At 40.6% G+C, this 18,463-nt stretch overlaps 1 protein-coding gene and 1 long non-coding RNA gene across 3 annotated transcripts; one reads left to right on the forward strand and one right to left on the reverse strand.

The window, feature by feature from the left end:
* Window positions 1-346: 346 nt before the first annotated feature.
* Window positions 347-6,892, reverse strand: LOC115573403 (uncharacterized). Its single transcript, XR_003982266.1, has 2 exons — window positions 6,781-6,892; window positions 347-3,347 (listed from the first exon to the last, which is right to left on the reverse strand). It is a non-coding gene; the product is annotated as an uncharacterized LOC115573403 (long non-coding RNA).
* On the forward strand, window positions 2,865-16,372 carry LOC115573396 (myosin-7-like). 2 transcript variants are annotated; one of them, XM_030404177.1, is made up of 38 exons: window positions 2,865-2,929; window positions 3,163-3,370; window positions 4,161-4,304; window positions 4,592-4,748; window positions 4,855-4,882; window positions 4,983-5,088; window positions 5,396-5,488; window positions 5,605-5,668; window positions 5,761-5,883; window positions 5,952-6,133; window positions 7,238-7,376; window positions 7,464-7,582; window positions 7,753-7,902; window positions 7,987-8,157; window positions 8,237-8,546; window positions 8,638-8,717; window positions 8,816-9,021; window positions 9,127-9,250; window positions 9,349-9,485; window positions 9,577-9,832; window positions 9,911-10,153; window positions 10,236-10,412; window positions 10,512-10,657; window positions 10,760-10,850; window positions 10,939-11,328; window positions 11,570-11,696; window positions 11,788-11,906; window positions 11,999-12,195; window positions 13,169-13,352; window positions 13,890-14,055; window positions 14,145-14,269; window positions 14,393-14,701; window positions 14,792-14,995; window positions 15,096-15,392; window positions 15,491-15,595; window positions 15,678-15,773; window positions 15,851-15,985; window positions 16,237-16,372. In XM_030404177.1, the coding sequence occupies exons 2-38, from the start codon at window positions 3,170-3,172 to the stop codon at window positions 16,255-16,257; spliced, it is 5,922 nt and encodes a 1,973-aa protein (XP_030260037.1). In that variant the 5' UTR covers window positions 2,865-2,929; window positions 3,163-3,169; the 3' UTR covers window positions 16,258-16,372. The 2 variants fall into 2 exon arrangements, with proteins under 2 accessions (XP_030260037.1, XP_030260038.1); XM_030404178.1 differs by lacking the exon at window positions 2,865-2,929 and having other exon boundaries at window positions 3,170-3,370; window positions 5,761-5,859; window positions 6,030-6,133.
* The last annotated feature ends 2,091 nt before the right edge of the window (window positions 16,373-18,463 follow it).

Consider the following 18,463-nt stretch of genomic DNA (forward strand, 5'->3'; position numbering starts at 1 on the left):
CTCACATGAATCACATAAATAAACTATGTACAATATGAGTAACTATTTTGAACACAATACATCCCTCAGTTCCTTCTAGATACATGACACACTACCCGTCTAGAGGGAAGCTATTTTTGCAGTCTTGTTCTTTTGCGTCAGTTTTGCCAACAGCCTGGGCAAATTGGAGATACAGATGAGATGAAGAAATACAGGTTGGGTAGCATAGTTATTTAAACACGTAAACACTGATCATCCATAACATTATAACCACGGACAGGTGAAATTAATAACATTGATTATCTTGTCGCCATGTCACCTGTCAGTGGCTGTGATATATTCTGCAGCAAATGAACATTTTGTCCTCTAAGTTGCTGTGTTGGAAGCAGGAAAAAAGGCAAGTGATGTGAAGTGTGTGATGGCATTTCTGAAACTACAGGTCTTATTGCGTGTCCCTCATCTGCAGTTGTTAGCACCTGCCTAAAGTCATCTAAGGAAGGACATTCTATGAACTGATGAAGGGGTCATGGGCGCCAAAGGTTCCCGGATGCACGTGGGGGGTGAAGGCTAGATCATGTTGTCTGATGATGGAGCATAAACTGCTGAAAAGGTAATGCTGTTTCCGATAGAAATGTGTCAGAACACAGAGCATCGTGGCTTGCTTCATATGGACTGCGTAGCCCCGGACTACAATGGGCATTACAACTGGACCACAGAGCAATGGAAGAGGGTGGCCTGGTCTGATGAATCACGCTTTCTTTTAGATCATGTGCATATCTAGGTGCATGTGCGTCGCTTACCCGGAAAAGAGATGAAGAATGCAATATAGGAAGAAGGCAGTGTGATCCTTTAGGCAATGTTCTGCTGGGAACCTTGGGTCCTGCTATTCATGTGGATGTTACTTTGACACGTACCACCAACCTAAACATTGTTGCAGACCAAGTACACAACTTCATGGAAACTGTATTCCCTGATGACAGTGGCCTTTCAGCAGGAATACACACCCTGTCAGACTGCAAAAAATGGTTCAGGAATGGTTTGAGAAACACAACAACATATTCAAGGTGTTGACTTTGCCTCCAAAATCCCCAGATCTCAACCCAATCGAGACAAACTAGTCTGATCAATGGACACCCTTACCTTGCAATTTACAAGACTTAAAGAATGTGCTGCTTAAGTTTGTGCCAGATACCACCGCACACCTGAGGTGACATGGACATGGACACCTTGTGAAGTCCATGTCTCAACAGGTCAAAGCTGTTTTGGTGGCAAAAGGGGCACTTACACAATATGAGGCAGGTGGTTGTTATGTTATGGCTGATCAGTGTATATCAATGTTCAAGGCCCTGGCACACTTGGCTCTTAGACTGAATGGGAGATGAATCTCAGATTGATTTAATTTATGTTCTGCCCCAAACACAACCATGATTAAGAGTGTAAAGACATACTCTTCGCAGTGTGTGCCATACTTTGCGCTGAGATTATTGGTCTTTTAACAAGCGAAAGGGAGTTGGACTCACTCTTAATCCACTAGACAAATCATTTAAATAGTGTCCTTTGTCTTTAAAAATCAACAGGATATATGACCATTTTGAAGTTGAATTTCTTGCAGACAGAGTCCCAGTCAGATGTTCCCAGTTAATCCTCAATAGGGTAAAGTGGGTGGTGAAGGATGAGGGTATGGTCTGCTTTCAATGGCGGTAGCTCCGGTTAGCTTAAAGACACGACAGGCATCATGTGGGATTTTCCGCACATGCTTTTGTTCCACTATACAGACCATACCAAGCCAGGTCTCTACAGCACTAGTTATTACATGCATACATGATCTGACAAACAGAGGCCGAGGATCCTACACCAACACATCAAAATAAAATAAAATAAAAAGGGGGTCTTCACTCCGCTGGTGGCATCTTTATGCATGATGGAGCAGAAGGACACCCGCTCTTCTTCTAGGGACAGGTTACATTACCCACTAAACAAATGGAGGCGCCACCTAGTGGCGCTACATTCAATACCTCAACTGTTACAATAGGTTTGTGTCTGTTACAAAATTACCACCATCTTATGTATGATATAACTTCAAAATGTATTTTTTACTAGGTAACATGTCATACCTTTTGTGTTAAACACTGCCACGCTTTGTTTCTCCCCACAGGCAATAAATAGAATATGGTTTCAGTCCACAACCAGTCCTCAGTTGGAAAAAGAATTTAAAAAAGTGCAGTAGAATTACAGATAGAGAGGCTATGTTTGGGTGAGTCACACATGAGCTACACTGGAGACAATTCCTGGCATTGCTCCCAAAAAATGACATTATTGGGATGTGAGCAGAGAGGGCGGCCAGATAACATGAGAGCCACAGAGAGCCCTGTCATAAGTGATGAAAGTGATGGCGATTACACCATTGTGTGTGTGTGTGTGTGTGTGTGTGTGTGTGCGTGTGTGTGTGCGTGTGTGTGTGTGTGTGCATGTTAGTTAGCCAGTCAGGATAGTGCCCTTGGCCTTGTAAGGCAGGGTCATCTGGGGTTATATATTTGATCCCTGCCTTCCCAGCAGGTCTAGCAGCTGCTTCCTCTTCACCTGGCCTCTGTAAGTCTGCACAACTAGTTGTATTTTTTAAATTATTTTGTATTCATGCTGTATTTTCCATTTATTAGCTAAAGATACAAAGATTTAAATCTGATCACTTTTAACAAAATAGATTCACTTCACAAACTGAAACATAACTAAAAAGACTGGGATAGTTCAAAGTTATGTTAAATAATCTTAGCTAAGATTTTTACTAACAAGGTTAAAGGACCAAATTTTTATGTAAGTTGTATATATACAGTAATTGGATTTTTTTGATAGCCTTGAAATATCCTACTTGCAGTTTTTTCTGCCCACTTCAGGTGGATCACTGACTGAATCTGAAGTCTGAGCTCACCTGTCATCTGAGTTGAACCTACTGGTAAATTCTTTCACTTCCTAATGCTTACATATAGGTTCATATTATATAAAGGGTGATATAATATGTAGAGGACAAAGATGGACTTTTCATAGATCAACTCCAAATTCTACTGAAATAGTTATACAGAATCATTAAACCAAACAGTATATAAGCATCATAATACAGATGTTAAGGTGAAGCATTCAATGCAGAGCAAAACTTTTATCAATTACTGTTACCTGTATGAACATTAGTGCAGCCATGGGGGATGCAGAGATGTCTGTGTTTGGGGCAGCTGCCTCGTACCTCAGAAAGTCTGACAAAGAGCGCATGGAGGCATCCACACGTCAATTCGACATAAAGAAGGAATGCTTTGTCCCGGATCCAGTGGAAGAGTTTGTGAAGGCAACCATCACCAGTCGAGATGGAGACAAAGTCACTGTAGAAACGCATAATGGGAAGGTCAGTGGTTACATTTTACTAGTTTTAAAATGTAGCTTATATTATTGACAACACATATGGTGCTCGTAATATTGCAATGGCAACATTACTATGTATCTAAAGCCTAAGATAAAAAAAATATGTACAAAAATAAATGTTTGCAAATTGCTGATATGCAGCAATTTAAATTGTCGGGATAACCAGAAGTATAGGATAGGCGGCAGACACAGTTTTTTAATGTATGTCAGACTCCTAAAAATCTGTCTGAATGAAAGAATTCAAACAAAGTTTTTCCTTAAACTTGTATGCCAATAGACAAGCACTGTCAAGAGACTGCTCTGATTCATTATTCAGTGCACTTGAAATCAAGATGTCCCAGCAATGTCATTTAATCCATTTATTCATTTCATTAAGTGGACCATTCCAGTCGCCAGGGTCCGTTAAAGCAGTACAGGACAACTTTAGATGTAAGTCTACGTGGGAGTCCTCTAGGAGCAAGTGTTAATCTCAGTGTAAATCTGTGTGTGAATTAAAGCAGCTATCCTTGAGTGAGTGTAAATACACTTCAATTGAGAGCCTGGCTACTATGTGTCTCCAGTCACGACACTGAACAGTTGAGTGATGAAACGAGGCATTGCTGCCATCTGGCAATAACAATGAAGGCATACTGAGTTACATGAGCACTGTTGGTGATAATAGGGTAGCACATGCAGGTCACAGAAACAAGAAAAAAAAATGTCTGTATGTTTACACTCATAGAAAAGGTGATCATCATTACATATTAATTAAAAAACTGCATTATTTTCCTTAGACTGCAACTGTCAAAGACTCCCAGATTCTGCAACAGAATCCTCCTAAGTTTGACAAAATTGAGGACATGGCCATGTTGACCTTCCTCCATGAACCAGCTGTGCTGTTTAACCTAAAAGAACGTTATGCAGCATGGATGATCTATGTGAGTAGCCTACAATCCAATTAACAAGATTTGTTAATAAATTGTACTGTGCACCACATAAACTACAGTTCATTCAAGTATGATTTGGCTATATTATTTTTTTTATTACTTTAACATTGGAAAATAAATAAATAAATAATAGATTGAAAGTCACAAGCACAGGAATCTCTATCAGAATGTGAACATGAGTGTGTTTAGAATTTGAACTCACCAATATATAAATTATTTTAATATCTAAATGGCCAATGGTTGATGTTAAAAATTAATGATTTATCTGTAAATTTTAGACCTACTCGGGGCTGTTCTGTGTGACTGTCAACCCCTACAAGTGGTTGCCAGTCTACAACCAGGAAGTGGTCGTTGCCTATAGAGGAAAGAAGAGGAGTGAAGCTCCACCTCATATCTTCTCCATCTCTGACAATGCCTACCAGTACATGCTGGCAGGTAAAAACTAATAATATGGATAATATTTTGGGTATGTTTTGTAACATGTAATAATGCTTAATCCAAAACTAATAAAACTGTACTGTCCACAAATTTGTTTCTGTAGACCGTGAAAACCAGTCTATTCTGATCACGTATGTAACGCCTTTCTTGAAAAGCGTGACACTACATCTCTGAAAAAAAATATGTCATTATACTTTTGTAAGTATTTACATTGATCTTTACAATTTACAGTGGAGAATCTGGTGCAGGAAAGACTGTCAACACAAAGCGAGTCATCCAGTATTTTGCAAGTATTGCAGCTGGAGGCATAAAGAAAGACCCCAATGCAAAGGACAAGGTAAGTAATCAACTCTGTCAAATGTTGAGTTCTGTAGGGATTACCGGTAATCTTAAACTGGACGAAATATAATAGAATATACTTATTTTTAAATTCCTAGTGTAAAGTGTATAATTCACTGAAATATAGATCAATATCTGTAAGTGATTTTCAATGATTTGCGTGACAGTATTTGTAGGCAAGAAGGTTTTTCAAACATTGAAAAACTGAAAAAATGTTACTTGATGCTACCAGATGCTGCAAAAATGTCTTTGAATAGCTTTAAATATTAATCACACATTGAGCACACCGATTTTCTCTTTGACAGGGTACCCTGGAAGATCAAATCATTCAGGCTAACCCTGCTCTGGAGGCCTTTGGTAATGCCAAGACCATCAGGAATGACAACTCCTCCAGATTTGTGAGTGTCTAATTTTTGAGTGGTTAAATTGTAAAAAATGTAGTGATTTCCCATGCAAACAAGATCAGTAGCAGCAGCAGCAGGTTTCTTCATACAGACAACCTTTATGCTTTCAGGGTAAATTTATCCGAATTCATTTTGATGCCAGGGGGAAGTTAGCCTCTGCTGATATTGAAACATGTAAGAATAAACTCGTACATTAAAGCACTAAAATCGTATATATTATTTGTAGTTTAAAACGTTGATTTTACACATTATATATCACTTGTCAGACCTTCTGGAGAAGTCTCGTGTGACCTTCCAGCTCAAGGCTGAGAGAGATTACCACATTTTCTACCAGATTCTATCCAACAAGAAGCCTGAACTCCTGGGTTTGTATATTGCTGTGGTACAATCACACACACACACACACACACACACACACACACACACACACACACACACACACACACACACACACACACACACACACACACAAGCAATGTTGTTGGCTTTTCATTAGAATTGTGTCTTAACCATTTCACTCTCTCTGTGCCCTCAGAGATGCTGTTGATCACTAATAATCCCTATGACTACGCCTTCATCTCTCAAGGGGAAACCCAAGTGACATCCATTGATGATGCAGAGGAACTGATGGCAACAGATGTCAGGCTCTTACTCTTTCCTCTTTCTGAAATTGATTAATTTTAATTTTTTTTTTTACAATTTAACAATACCTTACCTTTAACTAAATTGACTTGTATTTCTACAGCACTTTTTCCAGTCTACTGACCTCTCAAAGAATTTTGTAACAATTGTCACATTTGCTCATTCACACACAAATTAATTCACTAATGGCAGAGGTTGCCATGCAAGGTGCTGACCTGCTCATCAGGATCAATGCTCAAGGATACTTTGAGAACTACCAGTTACCTGATTACCCGCTCTACCTCCTGAGCTACAGCCTAGTATACCTGCACCCAAAGTTTCACCAAAATGTTAAACTGGTTCAGCTGGACACAGCAATGCTGTGATTGTGCTGAACTCAATAGCTGAAAGAGGATTACACCAGATTTAGACTGAAAACAGCTCTATGTAAAAGTCCAGTTGCAGTAACCGATTAACAAGTTAAAGAATTATACTTTATGCCGCAACACTGAAAACGTTTATAATACTAATACTACTAGGACTTTGGAAAGTCATCACATCTGCAACTATTCTATCTGTCATAACAGTGATTGTGAAAAACAGTTTATATATGGCATTCAGGTTACAAAGAAGGTTTACATGTATTTGATTGAACGATGAAGCACCTTATTGGACTGTGTCAGGTTGCAGCAAAAGTAAGCAGCAGCCCAGCACTGTTTTGCTGGCAGCCTCTGTGTTGGCACCCCCAGCAGACCTGGTCCATTTTAATGAATGAGAGGACTCTGTTTTTTCATAGAAAAATGACATATACAGGAACAAAATAGTGAGCAACATTGGCTTCTCATGCAGCTCTGTGTGTTTGTGTTGCATTGAGCATTTAATCTATTCATATATGTTAACATGTAGCTGCTGAAGTAAACATAAGGAACACTTTGTTTATTCGAGTATAAAAGAACTCTTTCCGCAGTATCTGTTATGCCAGCTTAGGTTACATTGCGTACAGTTTCTGTTTTTAATACTACAATGACGCCCAAGCTGGCAAGACTGATCAGCATCAGGGTTACTGTGTGTACCTATGCTTGATGTGTGAACAATCATGAAGTTATCAGTCCTCCTCCACAGAGTGCCTTCGACGTGTTAGGCTTTACCCAAGAGGAAAAAAACTCTGTGTACAAGCTGACTGGTGCCATCATGCACTATGGTAACATGAAGTTCAAGCAGAAACAGCGAGAGGAGCAAGCAGAGGCTGATGGCACTGAAGGTTAGTGTATGTCAGGTTGGCTCAGAACTGACAAAGAGAATCATGGCCTAAGTAGGAAGTGTTACAGTATTCACATTCCCTCTTCAGATGCTGACAAAGCAGCGTACCTGATGGGCCTAAACTCTGCTGACCTCATCAAATGTCTCTGTCACCCAAGGGTCAAAGTAGGAAATGAATGGGTCACCAAGGGTCAAAATGTAGCCCAGGTAAGAAACAAAAGAAGTAAACTTAAACAAAAACATTTTTTTTCCTTAGTGGCTGTGAGGTTGCGTAAATTTTTTCTTCTTCTTTTTTTGTTTTTTTTTTTTACAAAAAAGTTAATTTTCAATCATTTGTATGTTTTGAACTAAATACTGTTTATAATGCTGTTCCACAGGTGAACTATGCTGTCGGTGCTCTATCCAAGGCTGTTTATGAAAGGATGTTTCTGTGGATGGTTGTGAGAATCAACCAATCACTGGAGACCAGGCAGCCCCGCCAATACTTCATTGGTGTGCTGGATATTGCTGGATTTGAGATCTTTGATGTGAGAAGTCTTATTAAATCCCAATAAAAACAGCACCTTCGATATTAAATGGATAGACATTCAGACTTTTTCTTCTCTTTGCAGTTCAACACCTTTGAGCAGCTTTGCATCAACTTCACCAATGAAAAACTGCAACAGTTTTTCAACCACCACATGTTTGTGCTGGAACAGGAAGAGTACAAGAAAGAGGGCATTGAATGGACTTTTATAGATTTTGGTATGGACTTGCAGGCCTGTATTGACCTGATTGAAAAGGTGAGATACTGCGCTCTTTACATGTTAAAGAATAAGAATAAATAAAACGTGTTTCTTTAAACAATTTTTGTCCCCTCAGCCCATGGGTATCATGTCCATCCTTGAAGAGGAGTGCATGTTCCCCAAAGCCTCTGATACCACCTTTAAAGCTAAGCTCTATGACAACCATCTGGGGAAATCTGCCAACTTTCAAAAGCCCAGGATTGTCAAAGGGAAACCAGAGGCCCATTTTGCCCTGATGCACTACGCCGGAACTGTTGACTACAATATCGTCAACTGGCTGGTGAAGAACAAGGATCCTCTGAATGAGACCGTTGTAGGACTATACCAGAAGTCTACTCTCAAGCTCTTATCTGTCCTTTTTATAAATTATGCTGGAGCTGACTCAGGTACCCTGCCACAAATATCTTTTTTGATTTTACTTTAAAAATGTTTTTGTTTTTTGTCTAGCTCCATGGTTACACATGTTTTTCTAAACAGCTTTGGCGGAAGCTGCTGAAGGCAAAAAAGAGAAGAAGAAGAAGGGATCATCGTTTCAGACTGTGTCTGCTCTTCATAGGGTACTGTATATGATTGAGTATTGTTTTTATACAAAAATATGGTAATTCACTGAATGCTTTACAGTCAGTAATTATTCATCTATGCTTGACTTGTTCAGGAGAACCTGAACAAGCTGATGACCAACTTGAGGTCTACTCACCCTCACTTTGTACGCTGTATCATCCCCAATGAGACCAAGACTCCTGGGGCCATGGAGAATCCTCTGGTGATGCACCAGCTGCGCTGTAACGGTGTGCTGGAAGGCATCAGGATCTGCAGGAAGGGCTTCCCCAACAGGATCCTCTATGGAGATTTCAAACAAAGGTATTATTTAATTAAGTCAGATACTATAATAATACTGTATAATTCTTGATAGAAGTCCAACTTTGAAAAAAAAAATTCTCAGAGATTTATGTTTTTGTCTTTCAGATATCGCATTCTGAATCCTGCAGCCATCCCTGATGGTCAGTTTATTGACAGCAGGAAGGGAGCTGAGAAACTCCTCGGGTCTCTTGATATTGATCATAACCAGTACAAATTTGGACATACCAAGGTATAAGTTAAAATTGTTCTGATAATGGGAAAAGTGAAACATTGTAGTGGAAAATGAAAAAGACAGCAACAAAGTAAAATACCCATTGGTGTCGTTAGGTATTCTTCAAGGCTGGTTTGCTGGGTCTCCTTGAGGAGATGAGAGACGAACGTCTCTCCAAAATCATCACTGGCATTCAAGCCAGATCTCGTGGGCTTTTATCTCGTATTGAGTATCAGAAAATGGTGGAGCGAAGGTATCGTTTGTGTCCATCTGATATTTGTAAAGACTATTGGTTTGTATTTGTATATTTAACTGTGGCCTTTTCTTTTCAAAAAATGTTTTAGAGATGCATTATTAGTGATCCAATGGAATGTCCGTTCTTTCATGGGGGTCAAGAATTGGCCCTGGATGAAGCTGTTCTTCAAGATAAAACCTCTGCTGAGATCTGCTGAGGCAGAAAAGGAGATGGCCAACATGAAGGAAGAATTCCTGAAGCTTAAAGAGGCTTATGCAAAATCTGAAGCTCGTAGAAAGGAGCTAGAGGAGAAAATGGTCACTCTTCTTCAAGAGAAGAATGACCTGCAGCTCCAAGTTCAAGCGGTGAGAATGGCACCACTTTGACAATATCCTTTGAACATGTCATCATGGTATTTGCTAATGAGATAAAATGTTTGGCAGGAGCAAGATAATCTCTGTGATGCAGAGGAAAGATGTGAGGGGCTGATCAAAAACAAAATTCAGATGGAGGCAAAAGCCAAAGAGCTGACAGAAAGACTGGAGGACGAGGAGGAGATGAATGCTGAACTCACTGCTAAGAAGAGGAAGCTTGAGGATGAGTGTTCTGAGTTAAAGAAAGACATTGATGACTTAGAATTGACTCTGGCTAAAGTGGAGAAAGAGAAGCATGCCACCGAGAACAAGGTACGACAACAACTTTACTATTTGCTTCAACACAGATCCTCAACCTAATAAGGCATTCAGTAATTCATCCTTTGGATCACAGGTAAAGAACCTGACTGAGGAGTTGGCAGCTTTGGAAGAAATCATTGCCAAGCTGACCAAGGAAAAGAAGGCCTTACAAGAAGCTCATCAGCAAACACTGGATGATCTGCAGAGTGAAGAAGACAAAGTCAACACTCTGACCAAGGCCAAGGCGAAGCTGGAGCAGCAAGTGGATGATGTAAGAACCAATATCAAAATTGCACTACTTAGGTGACATTGACAAGTGTGAATAATTAAACCTTTTACAAATGACATAATTATATGTATTTGCATTAAGCTTGAAGGATCTCTTGAGCAAGAGAAGAAGATTCGAATGGATCTTGAGAGGGCAAAGCGGAAGCTGGAGGGAGACTTAAAGTTGACCCAGGAGACTGTAATGGATTTAGAAAATGACAAGCAACAGCTGGAGGAGCGCCTGAAAAAGTACACATTTATCATGATATTATTAAGTATATTATTGTATGACCATTAAATAATATGTAAACAGTTTCAATCAGCCAACACTGATTAAATAAAATGCTGCAGGAAAGACTTTGAGATCAGCCAGCTGAATGGCAAAATTGAAGATGAGCAGGCCATAATTGTTCAACTGCAGAAGAAGCTAAAAGAGCTGCAGGTAAAAAATGTGCACTGGTTGGTCTTGATCATATGCTAAAATGTTCCCAAAGTATTGCGTCATTTAAACTTGTTCTTTCAAAAACAAGGCTCGTGTGGAGGAGCTGGAGGAAGAGCTGGAAGCAGAGCGAACTGCCCGAGCCAAGGTGGAGAAGCAGAGAGCAGACCTAGCCAGAGAGCTGGAGGAGATCAGTGAGAGGCTGGAGGAGGCTGGCGGAGCAACATCTGCTCAGATCGAGATGAACAAGAAGAGGGAGGCTGAGTTTCTGAAACTCCGCAGAGACCTTGAAGAGGCAACTCTGCAGCATGAAGCCACCGCTGCAACACTCAGGAAGAAACAAGCTGACAGTGTTGCTGACCTGGGAGAGCAGATTGACAACCTGCAGAGAGTTAAGCAGAAACTGGAGAAGGAGAAGAGTGAGCTCAGACTGGAGCTGGATGATGTTGTCTCCAATATGGAACAAATTGTTAAGTCTAAGGTATGTACACCTCCAACTTGAATTCCTTGTTCTTATTTGACAAGCTGAATGAGACAAGCTAAATCTAACATCAAATCTTCAGTCCCTCTAAAGTGGAATTATATTACATTATATAGCACTATGAATGCAGAGTAGTCAACACATATAAAGAGATGGGGGGGCACACTGTGTTACATACTCATACTTCCCATGAGAACAAAAGTAAATAATGCCTGTGCACTATGGAATATTTCTTATGAAGACTAACCTGGAGAAGACCTGCAGAACTTTAGAGGATCAAATGAATGAATACAGGACGAAGTGTGATGAATATCAGAGATCCCTTCATGACTTCACCACCCAGAAATCCAAGCTTCAAGCAGAGAATGGTCAGTGTTGTACTCCTTTTGATTCAAATAATAAACTTCTTTAATGTAGCGTGATCCAATACTACAACATGACCTCATTTTGCCCCTTTAGATGAGCTTTCAAGGCAGATGGAGGAGAAAGAATCACTCATTTCTCAGCTGACCAGAGGAAAGAATTCCTACAATCAACAACTGGAAGATCTTAAAAGACAACTAGAGGAGGAAATTAAGGTATTAAGATGGCAAAATGGATACATTTATTTCAACATCCAAAGACGAGCTAAATGTTCAAGAATGTACCCACGTTATCAATATTAATCCAGGCCAAGAATGCATTAGCCCATGCAGTGCAGTCTGCCAGACATGACTGTGACCTGCTCAGGGAGCAGTATGAGGAGGAGCAGGAGGCAAAGACTGATCTGCAGCGCAGCATGTCCAAGGCCAACTCTGAGGTTGCTCAGTGGAGAACTAAGTACGAGACTGATGCCATTCAGAGAACCGAGGAACTGGAGGAGGCAAAGTAAGTCCAATATAGAGAGCATGAATCTAAAATATGAGGTAAGATAAAGATTTCAGAAATTTTTTTACAAAAGAAACAAATGACATTGTTGTTTGTGCAAGCTGCACCAACCTCCTACAGCTTTTCAAATAATCATGGTTTTAACACTTAACACAACATAGTAGCAGCCTAGAATGGCCAAACGGGTAATCTGCCAAGGGATATACAGCAAATCTATTTGGCAATGCTTTGCAAAGGTAGCAGATATCAGGCAAAACTGGAATGATGAGGTGAGGCAGGTTTGTGTTATCAGGTCGGAGTATTGGGAATGACAAAAAATAAGCAGGTGGATGTGGGAGTCAGGTAACATGAATTGGCAGGAAAGACAGAGGACACTTGGTGAACAGGTCGTGAAAGCTCCTCAGAAATGCGTGGGCCGGAGGGAAGTGATGCGTGGTTGGAGGCTGAAACAAATGGCCAGACTGAGTAAAGACAGCTTTTGTGACGGGGAGATGATCTGCCACAGGAACACCACCAGCTTTGTGGTATAAACTGTCTTTCAAGATGATCTTGATGCTTTTCTTCCTCCATTTCGTTTCTCCTTTCCATTTGATTGAGCTCATTGTCAGAACACATTCGTTCAAATAAATACTGTGAATACAGCCCATCTAAGCTAATTAAGCATCTTTGATAGTCCACAGGATAATAAGCCATTGCACTAGGCTTTTTGCATGTCATCAGAAGACAGTATAACTGCAGTGGAAGTCAGACTTTCACTATTCTTCCAACGTATTTGGAAGGCATTTGAAATGATTAATGGAACAATCATGTTTATTTTGAAAGGGCTCAGGCAGCATAACCCGACATGCATTGTCTTATATGAACTCCAACATCTTTGTCACATGTTGCTCCCGATCCCCTTTAATTCTCAGGCATAAAATGCCCCAGAAATAAAAGCACCAGTGTATAAGACTTGTTTATCATTCATTTCCAGAAAGAAGCTGGCTCAGCGTCTGCAGGATGCTGAGGAGGCTGTTGAAGCTGTGAATGCTAAATGTTCCTCTCTGGAAAAGACCAAACACAGGCTGCAGAATGAGATTGAAGATCTCATGGTGGATGTGGAGAGGTCTAATGCTGCTGCTGCTGCTCTGGACAAGAAGCAAAGAAACTTTGACAAAGTATTTCTGTATTTTATCATTATCGAAACCCCTAAACACATTAGAATTACAGTATAGAATAATAAATCAAACAGTATTTTCATGTGAAACCTAGGGTTTCAAAGGGTTTTTACATTTATATTTTAGGGCATTTGGTAGATGCTTTTGTCCAAAGCAACATACAGTAATTCCTTCATACATCACACACTGATGGCGGTGGCTGTGGCTGCCATGCAAGCTGCCAGCCAGCACATCAGGAGCAGTTTGGGGCTAGGTATTTTGCCCAAGGACACTTGGACATGCAGACCAGGGCAGTCGAACCTGTGACCTTCTGATAGCAAGGCGCTGGCTCTATGCCTGAGCCACAGCCTCCCAGAATTACAGTATAGAATAGTAAATACATAACACAGAAAACAGTATTTTCATGTGCAACCTAGGGTTTCTTCAAGGGGTTCTTAAAATGCATCATTATTTCTTCAAATAATGCACATTTTGCAAAACTGTAAAGAGTTCTTTGTTGAGATTTAAACCTTGTTGCACTTGAATCTCAATGTCTAGGTCCTGTCTGAGTGGAAACAGAAGTATGAGGAGTCTCAGTGTGAGTTGGAGAGTTCTCAGAAGGAGGCCAGGTCTCTGAGCACTGAGCTCTTCAAACTGAAGAACTCCTATGAAGAAACTCTAGACCAACTGGAGACCATGAAGAGGGAGAACAAGAATCTGCAGGGTAAAATATGAGTGACTATCTTAGCAGGCACAACACGCATATTGCAAGTGCCAAAAAGGTGAATTGAATACAACTACTTGTATCCACAGAGGAAATTTCTGACCTCACTGAGCAAATTGGTGAGGGAGGAAAAACTATTCATGAGTTGGAGAAGGTCCGTAAGCAGCTGGAGCAGGAAAAGAGTGAGATTCAGTCTGCCCTTGAAGAAGCAGAGGTAAAACTAAAACCTCAAATCCTCAGTTTCTCATATATTAAGTGTTGCTTCTATGTATAGATGTAATTTGTAGAAAAGTCTGAAATCCATATAGTTTGACAAAATCCCTGATGTCTTTCTTAGGCATCTCTTGAGCATGAGGAGGGCAAGATTCTGAGAGCCCAGCTTGAGTTCACCCAGATTAAAGCAGAAATGGAGCGCAAATTAGCTGAGAAAGATGAAGAGATGGAGCAAAACAAGAGGAACCTGCAGAGGATGATTGAAACCCTGCAGAGCTCTCTTGAGGCGGAGTGTCGCAGCAGGAATGAGGCCATGCGTCTGAAGAAGAAGATGGAGGGAGACCTCAATGAGATGGAGATCCAGCTCAGCCAGGCCAACAGGCAGGCAGCTGAGGCCCAGAAACAACTTAAGGCTGTCCATGCACATCTGAAGGTAAAAAGGGGGACTTACTTTACTTATTTTTTTGCTGGCATCCTTATTACTATGGTATCTTTGTAACTGGTGGTATTGTAAATGATGCAGGATGCTCAGCTCCAGCTTGATGACTCCCTGCGAGCCAATGATGATATGAAGGAAAACATTGCCATTGTTGAAAGGCGCAACAACTTGCTTCAGGCTGAAGTGGAGGAGCTTAGGACAGCTCTGGAGCAAACTGAGAGAACTCGCAAACTTGCTGAGCAAGAGCTGCTGGATGTTACTGAGAGGGTGCAGCTACTGCACTCACAGGTATGAAAGATGATAGACCTCAAATTTGTTTTATTCTTTTTAAAAATGTTGCTCTATAGTACATTGTATAATGTTATTTGCCTTGGTTGTCCAATAAAAGAACACCAGCCTGATAAATCACAAGAAGAAGCTGGAGGCTGATGCTTCCCAGCTTCAGACTGAAGTGGAGGAAGCAGTGCAGGAATGCAGAAATGCTGAGGAAAAGGCCAAGAAGGCCATTACTGATGCTGCCATGATGGCAGAGGAGCTGAAGAAAGAGCAGGACACCAGCGCTCACCTGGAGCGTATGAAGAAGAACATGGAGCAAACCATTAAAGATCTGCAGCACCGCCTGGATGAAGCTGAACAGATCGCCATGAAGGGAGGCAAGAAGCAGCTGCAGAAGCTCGAGGCCAGGGTGGGTATCTCTTTAAAATGTGTGATTTGTATATTTTTAGACAGCAGTGATGTTGGAGTTATCTGGAAAGTTAGCTATAAAACATTGTCCTTGACCAGGTGAGGGAGCTGGAAAATGAGCTGGAAATGGAGCAGAAGAAAAGCAGTGAAGCTGTGAAGGGCATCCGTAAATATGAGAGACGTATCAAGGAACTTACCTATCAGGTTTGTGGAATGTAGCTAGTTTCATTATTTTGCATGGGTGGTTCTTCAGAAAATTAAGTAACCTCGTCTGTTATGTTCACAGACTGAGGAGGACCGCAAGAATATCGCAAGACTCCAAGATCTGGTAGATAAGCTGCAGCTGAAAGTGAAATCCTACAAAAGATCTGCTGAGGAAGCTGTAAGTGTGGAAAGGTCGTAATTTGGCTTCTTGCCTTGTCATTGTGTAACTATGCTTATTTTATTTAACCTGAACAGGAGGAACAGGCTAATGTTCATCTTGGCAAGTTCCGCAAGTTGCAGCACGAGCTGGACGAAGCTGAAGAGCGAGCTGACATTGCTGAGTCTCAGGTCAACAAGCTGCGTGTCAAGACCCGCGAGGCTGGCCCCAAGGTCTGAAGCATGCACTGTGTAGCAGGTGCACAGCATCTGACGTTAACACATGCTGCCGACTGTTGGCTGCATTTAACTCGTATGCTGCTCTGCTCTTCAAATATTAGCACAAATATGGGTCAATAGAAGTGCTTTAGTTGAAAATGGTCTGCTAATGAATACATTGCTTTGTGGCACTAAAGCAATACTAATTTAAAAACCTTAATGCTGTTTCTCTTTTTCTTTCTTTTCAACTTCCCCGGCTACAACAGAAAGGGTTTGATGAGGAGTGATGCTTTGGAGCCTGCAGAACTCCTTTTGCCTGCTGTCTGCCATAGATCCCCTCAACTCATTATCACTATTCACAACCTGTAGTGCTTAATAAAATCTGATCATGCTGTTGCACGACATTGCATTCCTTCATTTCTTTTTTAAAAATGTTATAAGTGGGTTCATACGACATGGAAATGTTGCATTTGATATAACTGTAGAATACTATATTACTCATATTCTTAATCGTAATTATGTATGTAAACATAATTATGAAGGGATGTAACGATACCCAAAAGTCATGATACGATATTTATCACAATATCAAAAAAAAAGGAAAGAAAGAGATGACTGGAAAAATTTGCCTGAATAAAAAAATGTGATGTATACAGCATCTATTATTTGTAAACAAGTCATTTTACTTATTACTGAAATACATATTTTTTGTCAATATGGCCTGTAATATATATAACAAAACAAAAAAGTGGTAAGTTGGATGTGAGGATTGAGGTGATAAGTATAAATAGCATAAATATCAGATAACAGATAAAAAATGAGAACTATTTTGTTGTAATTTTTTCCTTTGTGTGTGACTTTTAATGTACTCCAGTTATTAATGTAGTCTGAGAAGGACAGGTCTGCTCCGATGATTCATAAACAGCAGCAAACTAATATGAGGAGATCCATAATATAGATCCATAAAAATAAATCAGGTGTCATAATTAACAACAACTGAAGACTGTGTACAGACTGATCAATGTGTCTGATCACATTTACCGGACATGTTAAACTGAACAGACTGAAGGCTGCTGGACAACTGTCACTTGATCGCAGCTTTTCTGCTCTGCCCCTGCTGCTGCCGCCTGGTCTCATCCCCCTGTCCGGCTGAGGCGCAGCTCCTCTCAAATAAGCCTACTGACTGTGTGAGTTAACAACTTGAGTCAAGCATTGAGAAACAAAGCCAACCAATCAGAGGCGGAGTATTGTGGGTCTTATGCGAACAAGTCTGTCTTCTGAGCAGTATGATTGCGCCCACTGCTGTTCAAATAGAACAATACAATGACAAGGAGAGGGAGTAGAATGCATTCATACTGATCTCCCTTGAAAGGTGATAGGCATCATCACAGTCCCACTATGGTATCGGAGCATTTTATTTTTTGGGGCGATACAACGAAATTTGTTATATGATAATATTTACTGTACATGAAATTGAAACTTAGTGACTAACCAGAGTTAGGTCTTAGCAGGAAAACTCTGGAGACCATAACAGCGTGGTGGCAGAGGGTTTAGGTGAGGTGATTACTCAACTGAGAGCGATAAAACAAATCCCTTGTTCTGAAAATAGAGTCAAAAACAGCCCAAAAGTCTGGGCCTCAAGGTCATCATTAAACCAGTGCTCACACTCAGGCCTACCATAATACCATGCATAATCACATGCAGCTGCTCAGTAAATCCCTGCTCAAATCTGGGTGTTCCCACAAAGGGTTGGGCAGGATTTCAAAGAATCAAACATTCATATACCAAAATAAGTCAACAAACAAAGAACAACAGCAGATTACATTGGGATGTCTGTCCTCCATTGTCATATAATATGGCATGTTAAACTGAGTTAAAGGTTTACATGTAGCTCCTTTGTATATTGGGTTGTCCAAGGCATATCTGCATGACAAATCAATGAGGAGCTGTTCTGCAGCGTAAACTGGGCATGCTGAGCAGTGTTCAGGGCTATTGAGAAATCTATGTTCTAATCTCATGTTCCTTGAACCTGAACTAAGAGAGTGCTGTCCTTACCTGTTTGTCTAGAGCTTTGTGCTGGAGCTGGTGTCAGCTCTTGGTCATTGTTGCTACTGCTAGTGACTAAATAATGATTTGTGCCAGGAGGCGGGAGTCAGGGAGGCCTCAGACTCCCTTTGTGTGAAATACAGGGAGCCCTGTGTCTTCTCTTATTACATGTCATGTCCTGAACTCCCTGGAGGAGAAGCAGGTATTTATTAGCTAATGAAAGCTCATTCACACCTCTGGTTAAAGAGGTGCACCACATACAGCACAGTATGTGCTGAGTATTATCAGCATGAATAAGAGGACTGACCAAAGATGGAACAATTCACTGCCTCTATAATTAGACCACCTTTATCATAGTATATGATGCTGGTGGTCTTATCCCAAGAGTTAAAAGCAGTCACCTTCACTCTGTTATGTCATTTTAATCAAATCAATACTTGCTACTCT

The sequence above is a fragment of the Sparus aurata genome, chromosome 21 (assembly GCF_900880675.1).
Source record: "Sparus aurata chromosome 21, fSpaAur1.1, whole genome shotgun sequence".
Lineage (NCBI taxonomy): Eukaryota > Metazoa > Chordata > Actinopteri > Spariformes > Sparidae > Sparus > Sparus aurata.

Coding starts and splice junctions, on each gene's coding strand:
- LOC115573396 (XM_030404177.1), top strand. CDS start 3,170: ATGGGGGATGCAGAGATGTCTGTGTTTGGGGCAGCTGCCTCGTACCTC. Junction 10,413..10,511: donor TGGAGCAGCAAGTGGATGAT/GTAAGAACCAAT, acceptor ATTTGCATTAAG/CTTGAAGGATCTCTTGAGCA. Junction 11,329..11,569: donor AACAAATTGTTAAGTCTAAG/GTATGTACACCT, acceptor TTTCTTATGAAG/ACTAACCTGGAGAAGACCTG.